General features: G+C 41.9%; 1 protein-coding gene across 2 annotated transcripts in view; it reads left to right on the top strand.

The window, feature by feature from the left end:
- The window catches only part of DPYD (dihydropyrimidine dehydrogenase), a 1,593,199-nt gene that overhangs the window by 1,020,879 nt on the left and 555,261 nt on the right, over nucleotides 1-17,059 (top strand). For both annotated transcript variants that reach the window (XM_073571402.1, XM_073571401.1), the window contains one exon: nucleotides 16,676-16,840. In XM_073571402.1, coding sequence (XP_073427503.1) covers nucleotides 16,676-16,840 — 165 coding nt within the window. The remainder of the gene's footprint in view (nucleotides 1-16,675; nucleotides 16,841-17,059) is intronic.

Raw genomic sequence — 17,059 nt, 5'->3', positions numbered from 1 at the left:
TACCCACAGTTATATACCTAGTTTTGAATACCATTTCACCTTTTAAATACCCTGTATTTAACCTTTTTCGCCGCAGAAAGAAATGACAGACAACCAGTGTAAAATAATTTAACTTTTATTGAAAAATGTTTTTTTTTAGTAAACTTTTTTAAAATTTTAATAAACTTGTTTAATAAAGCTTTTAAACCATAAAACTGGTCATTTTTATTTAAATACACACATTATAAATCTGTGTAGTCTGTGGTGGAAATACTGCTGGAGGGGCTGCGGGACACTTCGACACTGGGAGTGTGGAGAGAGGACTGGGATCGTGGTGGGGAAGGAACAGTTAGAGGTGAAGGTGTGGAAAAAACTACAGAATGGGTGGACATGTGGGAAGCAGAAGAGGTGGTGGGTGGTGGAGTGGAGGGTTGGGCAGGGACTGTAGGAGCAGATGATGTTGATGGCAAGTTGTATGGGGAAGGAGTTTGGTACGGGGCAGGTTGCTGGAAGTGGGGAGATGTCTGGTACGGGGCAGGTTGCTGGAAGTGGGGAGATGTCTGGTACGGGGCAGGTTGCTGGAAGTGGGGAGGGGTCTGGTACGGGGCAGGTTGCTGGAAGTGGGGAGATGTCTGGTACTGGGGAGGTTGCTGGTACTGGGGAGTTTGCAGGTACTGGGGAGGTTGCTGGTACTGGGGAGGTTGCTGGTACTGGGGAGGTTGCTGGTACTGGGGAGGTTGCTGGTGCTGGGGAGGTGGATGGTGCTGGGGAGGTGGATGGTGCTGGGGAGGTGGATGGTATGTAATAGGAGGGGGAGGATGGAAAGTGGCTGGAGGGGGTGTAGATGTAATAGGAGGGGGAGGATGGAAAGTGGCTGGAGGGGGTGTAGATGTAATAGGAGGGGGAGGATGGAAAGTGGCTGGAGGGGCTGCAGGTGGAGGAACTACTGTGGTGGGAGGAGGAGGTTGGGAGGTAACTTGCTGGAGAGCAGTGTGGCATGAATGCATTACATGCATCTGCTGGGCAGGAGAGAGCGTTTCCATGCGCTCCACAACACACCTGAAAAAGGTGTGGTTTGGCGAAGATCTTGCTTCTGAATGCATGGTTTGCAGAAGTGTCTTCACCTCCAGAATGCTGGAGTTGATCTGCTGATAGCCTGCGGAGATTTGCTCTGACAAGACTTTCAGACAGTTCTGGAAAGATGCATTCAGATGCAAGAACTCTGGCGCATAAGTCTTTTCCTGACCCCTCTGCCGCTGCCGCCCAGTACCCGCAGGTGTACTAGAGGTGGCAGGGGCAGAAGGGTGGGGTAAAGGGAAAGCGATCTCCTCACCAGCAGCTTCATGTAATGTAGGCGGCCACGATGCTCCTGTGCTGGTGGATGGGACAGATGGGTCGAATGTGTGGGAAGGCTGGGAAGGTGCAGATGTACCGGGGCAGTCGAAGTGTCCCTCGGTGCCGGTCTCCTCAGGGATCGCCTCAGAAGGGTCCAATCGTGCAGGCTCCCGAGTGCTGCTCACCGTGCTGTGGAATAAAGAGAAAAAAAAACAATTAAATAGTGACATGGTATGGCCCTGGCTGAAAAAAAAAGTTACATCTAAACATTTTTTTGTCACATGTGGTGTGTAATATTTACCTTCTGGTGAGCATTGTCTCCCGGAGGAACGACAGGGCTCGTGCGTACTTGTACTTGCTCCTGCGTCCTCCAGATCCACTCGGGGCCTGCATCTCTTTATTGAACTCCTTCTTGAAACGATCCCTCACAGACCGCCACCGCTTCACAATTCTCTCCCCTGAAACGAGAAAGGACCAAGTGGTTAGTATACAACATCAGTGTTTCCCAAACTCCAGTCCTCATGGTCCCCAGGGGTCATGTTTTCAGGATTTCCAAAGTAAATAGAAATCCTGAACACATGATCCGTGGGGACCACGAGGACTGGAGTTCGGGAAACACTGGTTTAAATCAAGCAACCGGTACTGTATATACTTACGCTCTTTAATCTGGGCCCGAGCTTCGAGGTCCTCCCAGCGGTCCACAAGGAGCGAACAGATTTCCTCCCAGAGTCGTCGGGTAACGATCAGATCAGCGTGGCGTCGGTCAGCCATATTCCAGAGCGGCTCCCTTTCTCTGACGAGATCGATGAGGCGGTCCACATCAATCCCTCCATCCTCACCGTCGGAGTCGGGAGCACGCTGTGAAGGCTGTTAAAGAAAAAGACAAAAATAACATAATTAGCCTTCACAAAAGAAATGAAATAAAAGTGCAAAAAAAACAAAGCAAAAATATTTATACTTACACGCTGGTGACCGCCGCGTTGCTGTCGCCGACGACCCTGGGAGGCACTGCGAGGACCTCTTGGCCGAGCACCAGATTGGGAAGACTAGAGAAGAAAACAAAAAATGTTATGTCTTTGGATGTAGGCATTTGTTTGCTGTGTGTGGTCTGCAGAACATTGTTTTCTATGTGTTGTGTGTAGTGTGATGTTGTGTTTCTGCGTTTGATGCAAAAAACTTACCAATTGTGAGCCCACTCCAAGTGTCTGTCCACCCCTTCCTTCTTCTTCTGGGAGCTCCTCTTCATCTTGTGATTCCTGTTTTGAAATAAAAGGCAATGAATACACATATATTACAGAGATGATGGATTTTGGAAATAAAAACTTACCGTCAAACGCTGACGATGCGAGGGAGGGCTCCCAGAAGATGTGCTGTCTTCCTCATGGCCAGACTCCATGGCTGTGGGTGGTGTTTCTGCTGCTGCCATTGCTGCTGCTGCATCTATTGGGCGGCTGTTGAATAAAGAGAAACAAAGGGCCAATGAATATCTTGATATTCCATAGCCCTAGTTTGGAGGAATGGGGGATTTGATAATTACCGTCTCTCATATGCTGCTGGACTCCCCTCCCGTTGTTCAGCATGCTGCTCCATTTGGGGTGGTGCTGATGGTGCTGCTGCTGCAGATGTCTGCTGCCTTCTCCTGCTCCTGGTTCTTGGCTTGGGTGGCATGTTGGGTGTGGCTGAGGGTCCCATTGTCTTGCTTTTATATATGTCCTGTGGGCAGAGCTACTGAGCATGCTCAGACCAAAGAAACCGGATCCGGCCGCCGGATCCGGCTGTCGCCGGATCCGGCGCATTGCGGCGCTCATAGGCTTTCATTGTATGAAAAAGCCGGACACGCCGGATCCGGCGTGTCCGCCTTTTTCGACGGATACAAAAAACGTTACAGTCACCGTTTTTTCCAGACGCCGGATCGCGTCACATTGCCGGATCCGGCGAAAATCGGATGAAACGCATGGCCATCCGGCTCGATCCGGCTCTAATGCAAGTCAATGGGGGGGGAACCGGATCCGGCATTGCATTTCGATGGATCCGGTTTTAGTCAAAAGCGCCAGATCGCGCCTGAAGCAGAAAACCTGATGTGTGAAAGAGGCCTAAGTGAACAGTTCCTTCCCAAACATGAGCTCAGTAGAACTCCTAGTCTTGATTTTAAGTTCTGCTATTCCTGGAAGAATGGAAGCCCTTGCTATTACATATCACACTTAGACCGATGCCCCATTATATTACAAAACCCATTTAAAAAGTTATAATATTAGTAAAATTCAAGCCTGAAACTGCTTGCCCAAGTGATGGACCAAGAGAAGAACACCTGCTGCTGTATTTATTTCATGAATAGCACTGAATGGCTGGTATCAGAGAATAGAGAGGACAGATGTGGACTCTCTAGGATCCACTGCAGTCTGTAACAGCAAAGGACTTGACAGTCATCACTTTGACAGCTGTAGAGATTTACGCTCTCAGGTATTTGGTAGCGTTCACGCATGCAATGCGGTTTGGCCGGAACATGTCCAGTCTTATTGCTTTTATAAAACTCCAAGGAATTCAAAACTAAAGCAGCTTCTTCTGGGCATTAAGGTATAACAGCAAATAAACAGTTCATTCAGCAAGCACATATATTTCAGTGCAGTCTGACCCGAACAGATTACAGTCCTCTCACTTCTGGTGCAAACTTTACATATAGAAGAGCTTTGGTACTACCAATCTTCTTATCACCTTCAACCTGGGTTCAAGCAGTTTACAGTGCCAAACAGAAGTCTTCAACTCTGTGCACAGTTCTCACTGAACAGGCTGCAGCTTCCACACACTTTCTTTGGAACTCCAACACACAGGCTGCTCAGCTCACCTACCTTACTCATGCAGTCTCCATTCAGAGAGACTCTGGATTGTCTCTCTCCCAGCTACAGCTCACTTTTTGACTGGTCACTCACCAGCTTCAACATACTCCACTCTGCTCAACATCAAGCAGACTGTCACAAGGTTAACCCATTTCCTGGTTCTTAGTCAAATCTAGCCAGATGCATCTATCTGGGTGGAATTAAATATATTTTTTGAACATCAATTTGCCAGAATACGAGACAGCAAACAGTAATGGCGCTTATTCCAAGCAATAAAGTAAATATTTTCCATTTTATTCTTATGCACCGCTTTAATCCTAACGGCTAACCAAACTGTAGTAAGATGTTAAGTCCATTTCTTAACTCCAAACTATACATTTTGTGTTCTGAAGCAATTTCCTATGGGGATTGGTATAATTTCTTACATTTTATAGATTATAGTCTTCCGTAATAGTGCTTAGATTGCTAACATATGTTCAGCATTTAAATGTGGAAATAGAGCATCAACTTAAACATTTTATATAAGTGTTTTGCTCTATTTATCGCAACATTTAAGACAGTTGTTAAACGGGGAGCTATTAAAACAGACATATGTTGCCTGATTTTACAGTGATAAAATGTAAGGATTGCACCATGTCAATCCTTGTAAATGAAGAGAAATTCAGGTTTTCAGTAGAGCGTGTTGGCCGTAATATAAAATGTAAATGTAGGTTTGATTCTCATTATGCAAAATGTATGTATAGCCTTTAGAAAGTCATTACCTTACTCGTTCCTGTATATACAAGACACAATCACATAAGATAAAACAGTTATTCTATCAAAACTACAGTAAGTAGCCCAGTAAGTGATACGTCACTCGAATGCATTCTCTGTTTCTACATCATGCTGCTCTCAGTTGGGTAGCAAAAGCCTGGCGACACAAGTAATCCAGAAAAGTAAAGTCTAGCTATGATCAATGTGTTATCTCATATGCCTCCAGTTTCAAAAGCCTCATAGAAGGTTTTTCTATATGTGTGAAGCATATTAATTGTTAATAGTTTGCTTTGACAAGCTCCCCAGTATAGGATCAACGGCCTTACAACATAAGCATAGCAGCCCTTTATATATTCATCTACTATGAAACAAGACAAAATAATATGCTATGACTTTCAGCAAGATAATTTCGTTCCAGGTGAGCAATCATTAAAGGGAGCCTGTCAGGTCTCCTAAGCCTGTCAAACTGCTACTGTGGTGTTAAATTGACTAGCAGGGAATTTCAACACATTGCTCTACAGAGAAGTGTTTGTATATTGTGAAAAACATCCACTGTTCTGTATATGCTAATGAGCGGGGACTAGTCAGCCAGGGCAATGCTTCACCAAGACAACTCCTGACATAAATTCTGTAACGATATCCAGGGGATGTGATTGACCTACTCTGCTGGAGAGTCAGACTGAACACAAGCATTGTCCTTGTGTACTGTCCACAGCTAATGAGATGCTGTCTATGCATCACTGTATTGCTCTCCACTCCTCACATCTTTGGACCACTCAGTAGAGTGGTGCATGCTGACGTACGCTTTTCTTTTCGGCTGGCTGCTACTCTTTTTGTTTGCTAACCAAAATGCTGTTTCAATCAGCTATCTGTTTGTCACCTCTCTTCCCTTGGTTTGACAATCTGAGAAAATAGTGCTATTGTTAGCACTGATCTCAACAAAGTGTCAACCAAGGGAAGAACTGATTGAGATACAGTCATGGCCAAAAGTATTGACACCCCTGCAATTCTGTCAGATAATACTCAGTTTCTTCCTGAAAATGATTGCAAACACAAATTCTTTGGTATTATTATCTTCATTTAATTTGTCTTAAATGAAAAAACACAAAAAGAATTGTCCTAAAGCCAAACTGGATATAATTCCACACCAAACATAAAAAAGAGGGTGGACAAAAGTATTGGCACTGTGCGAAAAATCATGTGATGCTTCTCTAATTTGTGTAATTAACAGCACCTGTAACTTACCTGTGGCACCTAACAGGTGTTGGCAATAACTAAATCACACTTGCAGCCAGTTGACATGGATTAAAGTTGACTCAACCTCTGTCCTGTGTCCTTGTGTGTACCACATTGAGCATGGAGAAAAGAAAGAAGACCAAAGAACTGTCTGAGGACTTGAGAAACCAAATTGTGAGGAAGCATGAGCAATCTCAAGGCTACAAGTCCATCTCCAAAGACCTGAATGTTCCTGTGTCTACCGTGCGCAGTGTCATCAAGAAGTTTAAAGCCCACGGCACTGTGGCTAACCTCCCTAGATGTGGCCGGAAAAGAAAAATTGACAAGAGATTTCAACGCAAGATTGTGCAGATGTTGGATAAAGAACCTCGACTAACATCCAAACAAGTTCAAGCTGCCCTGCAGTCCGAGGCTACAACAGTGTCAACCCGAACTATCCGTCGGCATCTGAATGAAAAGGGACTGTATGGTAGGAGACCCAGGAAGACTCCACTTCTTACCCCGAGACATAAAAAAGCCAGGCTGGAGTTTGCCAAAACTTACCTGAAAAAGCCTAAAACATTTTGGAAGAATGTTCTTTGGTCAGATGAGACAAAAGTAGAGCTTTTAGGGCAAAAGCATCAACATAGAGTTTACAGGAGAAAAAAGAGGCATTCAAAGAAAAGTACACAGTCCCTACAGTCAAACATGGCGGAGGTTCCCTGATGTTTTGGGGTTGCTTTGCTGCCTCTGGCACTGGACTGCTTGACCGTGAGCATGGCATTATGAAGTCAGAAGACTACCAGCAAATTTTGCAGCATAATTTAGGGCCCAGTGTGAGAAAGCTGGGTCTACCTCAGAGGTCATGGGTCTTCCAGCAGGACAATAACCCAAAACACACTTCAAAAAGCACTAGAAAATGGTTTGAGAGAAAGCACTGGAGACTTCTAAGGTGGCCAGCAATGAGTCCAGACCTGAATCCCATAGAACACCTGTGGAGAGATCTAAAAATGGCAGTTTGGAGAAGGCACCCTTCAAATATCAGGGACCTGGAGTAGTTTGCCAAAGAAGAATGGTCTAAAATTCCAGCAGAGCATTGTAAGAAACTCATTGATGGTTACCGGAAGCAGTTGGTCGCAGTTATTTTGGCTAAAGGTTGTGCAACCAAGTATTAGGCTGAGGGTGCCAATACTTTTGTCCGGCCCATTTTTGGAGTTTTGTGTGAAATGATCAATGTTTTGCTTTTTGCTTCATTCTCTTTTGTGTTTTTTCATTTAAGACAAATTAAATGAAGATAATAATGCCAAAGAATTTGTGTTTGCAATCATTTTCAGGAAGAAACTGAATATTATCTGACAGAATTGCAGGGGTGTCAATACTTTTGGCCATGACTGTAGCTGTTGTGAACACTTTTGACCTGGCTTCTGAGTTTGGGCTCCCTCTGGTGGTTGCTGCTGGTAATGGAGCTGGTTTGGCTGACAGAAGTCAATCACCTGAGGATGATGATTGGAGGACAGGTGTTACAGACTGGAGAGATTAAAGTGAGCAACCTTCCCGCAGTTGTTGCCGGTGATTTGGTTTGCTTCCTGAGCTTTTTGGAAGTCTGCTAGCCTCCTGCTCTGACCTGCATCTTTCAGATAAGTTATTTGTCTTCTTGAGTCTTTTTGCATTATGATTCATTTTTGCTTTTCTCTGATTTTTGCTTTGCTGGTGTGTGTCAGCCTGGTTCCCTGTGGGGACCTGTGCTGGACTCTGTTTCATATGCCACAGCTTAGGTCCAGTTCACACTAGAGTTCTGATTTAGTGGGGGAGAGGTTGTGTGGCCTCAGTATTTTTGCATATCAGACGTGTTGGATTTTTCTTAGGGTTTTTTGCGTGATTGCAGACAGTATCCTTTCCTGTCCTGTTCTATCTAGACAGTTTGGGCCCCATCATTTGCTTGCTCTATTTTCTGCCTGTGTTTTGTGCCTCATCTTGTCTCACCGGGACTATATGTTCAGGTGCTATCTATTCCTTTGGGGTTCTACTCCGGGGCAGTTTAGCTTTCTCATTTCTCTCTTTAGGCTTAGTTAATTTTTTGGCTGTTCCGAGGCGTCTAGGGCATTGTAGGAATGTCCCACGGCTAATTCTAGATGTGTCATCAGTAGAGGGGTCTGCAATCTGCTAAGCTACCAACCTCTCTGATTACGTAGCCTATATACCTGCTATCCTCCTCGGTTACCTAACCATAACAGATAGTGTTCTGGTCAACATACAGAAAGAGTGTCCGCCATCAGCAGAGTAAAGCTTCCATCAGTATGCATTGCCCTCTTGGGTTGTCCTTACCTGGGAGGTGCTGTCAGCACTACAGTAGTGCATGGATAATAAGCCCTAGAGCTATAGACAATAGACAATGCCAAAGCCTGGGGTCAGTCTGACCTTGGAATAGAGGATGTTAATCACGCTTCCTGGATGTAATTACAAGATTTGAGGCAAGACTAATCTAACAAAAGTTACTCCCCCGCAGAACTAGTTCTTGCTCATCAGCATATAACAAATGGTGCATAATAGGTCTTTTTTTTTTTTTTTTTACAAAAATAAAAGAAGCATTTGTGTGTGAAATGCAGCACTGTATTGTAATGTAGTGATAATCCAATTTACCACTACGGGGGGAAGTTTTTTTAAACTGGAGAAACATGACAGGTTCCATTAAAACGAAACAATTCCAAATGGAACGCAGCTCTCTTTGTGTGCTGACCAAAATGCTCTTCTGATCACCCGCCATTTTATCAACGCTCTTCCCCAGGTTGAGTAATATGGGTGAATGCTACTGTTGTTGGCTCTGCCTTCACAAAATGTTCAACCAAGGGAAGAGCAGTGATAAGTAGGCAACTGATTGGAGCAGTATTCCGGTCAGAATGAAAAAAGACTTGCCGCCATTAGCAAAGTAAAGCTTCCGTCAGTATGCATTGCTTTCTTGGGTTGTCTTAACCTGGGAGAAGCTGGAGCAGTATATTAGTGCGTAGACAGAAGCAGTGGAGCTACAGACAGTAGACAATGCCAAAGCCTGGGGTCCGTCTGACCCTCGAATAAAGGATGTCAATCGTGTCCCCTGGATATAATTACAGGATCTGAAGCAGGACTAATTTGACAAGCGTTGCACCCCCACAGAACTAGTTCTGACTCATTAATATATAACAAATACATATACTATATATATATATATATATATATATTTCAAATAAAGCATTGGTGTGTGAAATGGATCACTGTGTTGTACTGCAGGGATAAGATAATGTAACGCTAGAGTACAAGTTTGAGAAACGTGACAGGTTCCCTTAACACTAAACGCTTCCGAACATCTTATATTTTTCTGCTAAGAAGCAGAATAAACTGTTTATTTATCTCATATAAATGATTCTTACATCAGCTGTTCTGTGCTTTATCACATTGGTTGGTGGTATTTCTTTTAGATCAGTTTATTCAATTCCTCTGACAAGTCTGTGGGCGTCTGAAATGATTGTCCAATATGTGATGTCCTTTCATATGTGTTTCTAATAATTAAATTGTGACAACTAGAAATCTTCCATCACTCTCTCGCAATGTCTCCCACTCCTACATTATTTCTGATGTGCGTGCTTTTTCCTTAGATTTCATTATTACAAAGAGAGCTATAGAATCATATATGACTTAAAGGTCTCTGCAATTCACATAATATCACACATTGGTGTCATGTTGTGAATGCTCATGACGGAAAATTGTCAAAATTAATTGAAAACTATTGTAAGTCTGAAAAAAATACATACGAGTTAAAAAAGTGATACTTTTTGCTTATGTGTAGTGAACAAAGATTAATTTAAATGTCTTTAAGTCTTTCAATATTTTATTTGAAATAATGGCTACTTTTTTATTATTTATCCATATATTTATATTGCTATCTAGAAGACAAAAAAATGTAGCCTGGGGGACACGGCACCCAGAAACATTGCTGCCTGTTGCTGCTTTTCCTTTTTCTTTTTTTGTATATTTCTATCTAGCAATTTGGTGATTCAAGTAAGTAAACCCAGGCATAAAATATTGATGACCTGTCCCTAAGATTGTATGGATGGTCCATACAATCAGGGTAACTGTTACCACCCAACTTTCATGTCTACCTCTTTCCTCATGTAAGCTTGCGAGCAGGGCCCTCATTCCTCTTGGTATTTGTTATAATCTATGTGATTATTGTAATGCTGTAATGTCTATCGTCTATACAAATCCCCTCTGAAATGTAAAGTGCTGCAGAATATGTCGGCACTGTAGAAATAAAATTTATTATTATTATATTATCAGATTAGTGAGGGTCTACCAAAATCTTCTGTTATTAGTGTCGACGCCGGATGGATGCAAGCAATTAACAGCTTAATACTTGCTGTTGCGAGGGCAACATTAGTGACTAGCGGTGACATTGAGGTTACTGACAGTCACTGAGGCTGCATTCCCAGCTGGGCTGAAATGCAGTGACCTTGGTGAGATCCCCACTAGCACCATTAGAAAGTCTCATGGTGCAAAGACGAGTTCACCCGGAAACTTTCACTGCGGTGACTTTCTCACAGTGCTAGTGGGGATCTCACTGAGTTCACCGCATTTCAGCCCAGCTGGGAATGCAGCCTCAGTGACTGGCAGTAACCTTGATGATGTCACCACTAGTTACTGATGCTGTGCTCACAGTAGCTCTTTGATCAGTGGTTCTCAACCTGGATAGTTGCATCATGGCACCGTCCAGGTTGAAAACTGTTTATCCCCAGACGTGGATTAAGGTGTAGGACAGAATGATGGACAGGAGAGGGATATTGTTGTTTTTTATTTTTGCTTTATTACAGGAGACAAGGGATTCAGTGGAATTAGGTGTTAGCTGAGTATAACTGTGTTTGTTATTTTTAAATAGAAAAGTAAAAGTGTGTTTTGTTTTATTTCAAATAAAAGACTTTGTGTCTTTATTTATCATATAACTATAGGAATAGTAATGGATGAGCTTATTATAGAAGCCTCTCCATTAGTAATCTGGGGGCTTGATGTCACTTGACAATGCAAAGGTGACATCAACCCCACGAATATGAACCCCGCTTGCTACCGCTACAGGCAAGTGGAAAGAGCCTGGCAAAGCACCAGATTTGATGCATCTCATAAATGTACCTTTTCTGGGCAGCTGCAGGCTGCTATTTTTAGGCAGGGGGGGCAATATCCATGGCCCCTTACTAGCCTGAGAATACCAACCCCCAGCAGTCTGCTTTATCATGGCTGGTCATAAAAAATGTGGCAACCCCAAGCCTTTTTGTAAATATTTATTTAAATAATTAAAAAGTACAGTATGGAGACCACTCAATTCTTGAAAATCAGCCTTGCTGAAGCCGACAGCTCAGGATTGCAGCCCCCAGCTATGAGTTTTGCCTGGCTTGTTATCAAAAATACTGAGGAACCCATGCTGTTTTTTTTAAACTATTTATTTACAGCACAGGCACCTGCTGATGAATACTCCCATCAGCTGCTCCTGTTCTCACTGTTGTTAGGGGCAGCAGGTGTCGGCTGATGGGAGCAGTAGTCCCATCAGCTGACATCAGTGACCGGAGATAAACTTTATGCCTCTGATCACAGCTGAGCACTCAGGCTGTCATTTAACAGCGTGGGAACCACAGCTGTCTGACCGGCGATGATGATTTTACCGCGAATTAGAAGCATCTGGTATACAGGGGGCGGATCCCGAACTGTAACACGGACTTCCTGAAGAAGTCTGTGTTCGGTGATCGTGCCCGAACAGTAGGTGTTCGGTACGGACGCTGAACTTTATTGTCCAGGTTTTCCCATCTCTACTTATAAATCCATCCTCTATAATGCAATAAAATATTTTAGTAATGTAAATGAAGACAACGATTTATAGTTCCTGTTAAGAAAGCATCTTCCCATCCTTTGCAATAGTGACATTTGGCAGATTCAGGAATAAATAATATTATGTGGCAAGGGTATGCCTTATCAAACATATGCAGATCAGAGCTAATTAATGCAAATTAAGGCTTCCTGTCTATCTAGTGGGAAAAGAAATGTCCAAATGTTATGAAATCCAGTTAGTATGCTTATTACCGTAATTGTTTTATATGGGGTGGCTCTTAATTAAAATATGTAAATTGACCTTAATTGCTGTGTGCTAATGGGGTTCATGTTATATCATCACAGATCTCTTAAACTCTATGGCCAGGGGAGTAAAAGTTTTTTTTATAGAATTTTAATAATCTTTGATTAAATGACCTTTATTCGTTATGCTGCCGATTTGGTATTCTGGAATGTTGTGTGAGCTTTGCCTTCAAGACTGTTTGCCTGTAACTTTCACTTAAATGGTATTTTATTTTTATATTATTTTCTTTTTATTGTTATTGTTTTTTTGTTACAGTTATTTGAGCAATTTTGCAATGGTGCTTTTTAATTTTCAATATTTAAAATATTAGTTTTAAAGTGTCACAATTGATGTTAATTATGCAAATTGTCTCTTCAGAGAGGAAGAGGACTAGAACTCTAGTGCCACCTATTGGAGGTAGCAATCCTAAAAGTCAATGCTGACCCTTTAACGAGCCTTCTTACATGACTTAGGATAAAAGCCAAGCCAGAATCTCCATTTGCAGACACTGTGTTTCGGGGTACTGCCCCTCATCAGTGCAAAGTGGGAAATCTGGCTTGGCTGTGAGAGAGGCGTCTGACCGATATCCAAGAAGTATCATTTCTCCTTGCGGAGAATGACATGCTAAGCATGTCGAGGTGAGGAGACTTAAAGCCGCAATGCTCCTCTGGGAAATATGCTAATTATGCAAATTGTCTCTTCAGAGAGGAAGAGGACTAGAACTCTAGTGCCACCTATTGGAGGTAGCAATCCTAAAAGTCAATGTTGACCCTTTAACGAGCCTTGTTACATGACTTAGGATAAAAGCCAAGCTAGAATCTCCATTTGCAGACAATTGATGTTGTGATTCAAGGGTATTATAGGTCATAAAAGAAAGAGAAAGAAAATAACCCACTTACAGTATTTGGTATCATCCTGACCAGTTGTCACCAGCTTTTGCATCCACCATTATTTTCTAATTACTGGAGCTTTGCAACTGCTAAAGTGATCTTCACGATCTTAGAGGAGTTATCTCAAGAAATCAGTTTCTATCCATATATCTTAGTGCACTTGTCGAAATGCTTCTCTCGGAACCCTTTGTAAAGTCAGAGCTGCAATCACTACATTACATTTATTATATGGTCATCTAGTTATTCTTTCAATAGAAATGTCCATCTGATTGCCACTTTCCTTGTCAATATTAGCTGATCACTGTGATTTTCAGAAACCAGGCAAACGACAAACAGCTAATTGCCCAGTGGAAACATATGATCTTCATCAACATTTCATAGCTATTGACCATCAGTTGTCAAACAACAAATTATTGGGATGACTTCCTTTGAGAAAGGGGATGTCTCAACATTTTACAAAACATTCTCTGTGTCTAAGGGCGCACACAGTGCCAGAAATTCATCAGGGTGTTTTTTCCATCACTAGCATGTGGATTTTAATTGTTTGATACTTATGGAATAAAATTTGAAGACTTTATCTACTGTTTGGATGTGCCTACCAACTTTGCTTTTTTTTAGACCATTTTGAAAAACAGTTTCTACCTTTACTAAACACTGTGATTTATTCTCTGCAGGTTCAAAATGCAGATAGACCAATTTGACTAGTTTAGGAAATTACAAGTCTAGACAAGTCTAGATAGCAGTAAAGTTGGAGATAGGGAGAATATTTCATTATTTGGTTACATGTTGAATATGTTTTTCTTGGGGAACTTATGTATCAGAATAGATGTCAATGAACATGATAAGCAGCAGCTGCAAAAGCAAACAAGATTTTTAGGTGTCTAAAAAGAGAGATAAAATCCCCTGATGCCAACGTATTTTTACCCCTTTATAAAACTCTGATGAGGCCACATCTACTGTAGAATATGGGATCCAGTTTAGAAAGGATAATCAGAAGTTAGTCAGCTCAAAGGTGGCAACTAGATTATTACAATGGATGGAAGGCCTCTCATATGATGAGAGGTTGGAAAAGTTGGGCTTTTTTAGCTTAGAAATAAGACACTTCAGAGGAGATCTCATTTACATGTATAAATATATGTGTGGTCAGTATATAGGACTGGCACACGACACAACAAATACCGAGGGTGCACTCATTAAGGCTGGAACCCCGCAAACCCTGCAAAGACTATGAATGACTGCTGAAACACATTGTCATTCATTGTCTTTGCAAAACCACTTGGGATATATGTATCACTATTGACTACTCTGTATATATGCTTCATGTTCATTACCTAAGTACAATTGTATTTATATATATTTTTATTGCATGTGTCCAGGTTGTACCACCATTTTTTCCTCATTTGTGCTGTTCTCATAAGTTTTCATTCTTCTTACCTTGATGTTTTTTTAATATATATTGAAATAAATGTGTTTTTTATTCACCAAGTTGCCTTTAAATGGAGCTTCCTTTTCTTAGGTGTTTCTCTATTTAGTGAACATGCAAAAAAAAATTGTGATATTGCACTTTTTTGCAATTTCACCTCACTTAGAATTTTTTTCCCGTTTTCCAGCACATGATATGGTAAAAACAATGGTGTTTTTCAAAAGAAAAGCTCGTCCCACAAAAAAACAAGTCATCATATGGCCACATTGATGGAAAAGTAATAAAGTTAAAAATGGAAACGCAAAATGGAAATACCCCTGGTCCTTAAGGGATTAAGTAAAGGGTTGAATATTAGAAAAACACCAACAAAAAAAATCTTTTTTCTGGACACTATTCCTTTATCTAGACCAGTGTTAAGAACTGACCTGAATTTGAGTATGGTATTGCAACCACTAGAGGCAGTACCAGCAGGTAGTGTAGTCAGGAATCAGCCACAGGTCGGTACATGGGATCGGCAGTATAGTTTGAAAGATCAGCATGTTGTGTAGTCAGGAATCAGCCAGAGGTGGGTACATGGGAGCAGCAGTGTAGTTTGGACAAGGCAACAGATGGAAGGAGAGCTTGACTAAAGGCTTGGAGCTCAGTAGTCAAACAAGGAAGGAAATGCAATGACAGGCTTAAGTAGGGAGTTCAATCAACAAGTTCCTGGGTGGAGCCAATCAGGGACTTAGGGTGGAGGCAATCAGGAACTCAGGGTAGAGGTAATCAGGAACAACACTGTACTAGTATCTAGGTTAGCAATGAACTGTCCAGCAAGCTGAATAGTTCAAAGGGATGAAATGCCACATGGTGCACAAGAACTGATGGGTTTGAATCCTGACAACCAGTGTTTCGCAAACTCCAGTCCTCATGGCACCCGTGATTTCAGAATTTTCCTTTTATTGTACAGTTGATAGAAGTCATCAGAAATTGTCACAGATTCTCTCACCTGTGGAATACTAAGGAAATCCTGAAATAATGATCTTTTGCTGGCTGCGAGGACTGGAGTTGGAAAACACTGAACTAGAACATACTTGCAAGACACTTGTCACACTGTGACAGTCTTCAGTAAGGAAAGGGGTCTCATACTATCCCGCGAGCTGGGACTCTAACTATCCCTGTCCTGGAAGTACTCTTAGAGGTAGAGAGCTTGAGTCTCCAACCTTTCTATGCTCCTGTGTCCCTTCCCTTACCCCATGAAGCATGGCACAGAAATGAAAGGTAAACCATACACAAAGACAAAACAGGAGATAAACACACAGATGCAACAGCAACCTGCAGAACACTACAACTCCAAGTCCAAAGTTCAACTACTTAGCTTTAGCACACAGCACGGGAAGATGAACCTCCAATAGCAACAACAAATTCCAATTCAGCACAGTGTCTCCTAATAGCAAGGAAGATGAGCTTCCACTGACAGGACAGAGAGGGTCTGGCCAGGTTTTATAGGAAGAGTTAAAGACCATATTAGAAGCAGCTGAAATGGAGCTGCATGTTTCTGACCAGCATAGAAAGGGTTGCTAACCTCTTCAACACCAAAGGAAACCAAATTAATTTAATATGGGATCCAAATGCACAGACTAAATGGAATATCTGCAATTCACAATATGCAGTGATCTTCTACCCCCAGATCTCTCAGGTCGGTGTGACACACTCATGACAAGACTATGCAAACAGCCTTTTTTATAAGATGTCTTCATCAATTTAGGGTAGTTGTCTCCAATTATCATGTGTTATTTTGAATATTGACAATTTACAGTGTAACCATACTGAACTTCATTAGTGGTCAATGCACCTTCGACTGATATTCCCTTGAGGCTGCCATCATCTAGTCATGCAACTTGAGTGATGGCAATATCATATAACTAATCTATAAAGATAGCAAATATACTTCTATGAACCAGGATTTACACTCATTATATCCTCATAGAGGTCATATGTCAACTAGCAAACTGCATGACAAGCAGTGGATATTTTCTCCTGTACTGTGGTATTTATCTGCATCTATATTCAGTCCGATATAAATTCCTAAACTGGTGTTTTTGTATTCAATTAATCTTGTTTTTGCTATTTTTTGCAGGATATAGTGACTAATGTTTCACCTAGGATTATACGTGGAACAACCTCTGGCCACCTCTATGGTCCCGGACAAGGTGCCTTCTTAAATATTGAACTTATTAGTGAAAAGACCTCTGCTTACTGGTGTAAATCTATTACTGAATTAAAGACTGACTTTCCTCAACATGTAAGTTCCAAATACTAAAATTAATGTTGATATTTGCATCGCTTAGCAATATAACGGCATGGTTGATCTTCACAGGATCCTAGACCGGTAGCAGGTAAAAGGAGGGGCTCTGTGCCCACGTGATCCATTACTGTAAAGCAAAAAATATATCTTGGCATTTACCAGTATGATGCATTGTAAGGGGTATTCCACTGCAGACAAATAATCTATTTATATAAT

The sequence above is a fragment of the Dendrobates tinctorius genome, unplaced genomic scaffold (assembly GCF_039654945.1).
Source record: "Dendrobates tinctorius isolate UK_male_01 unplaced genomic scaffold, ASM3965494v1 ptg000029l, whole genome shotgun sequence".
Lineage (NCBI taxonomy): Eukaryota > Metazoa > Chordata > Amphibia > Anura > Dendrobatidae > Dendrobates > Dendrobates tinctorius.
Note: the sequence above shows the minus strand (reverse complement) of the source record. Positions and strands in the feature narration are given on the sequence as shown.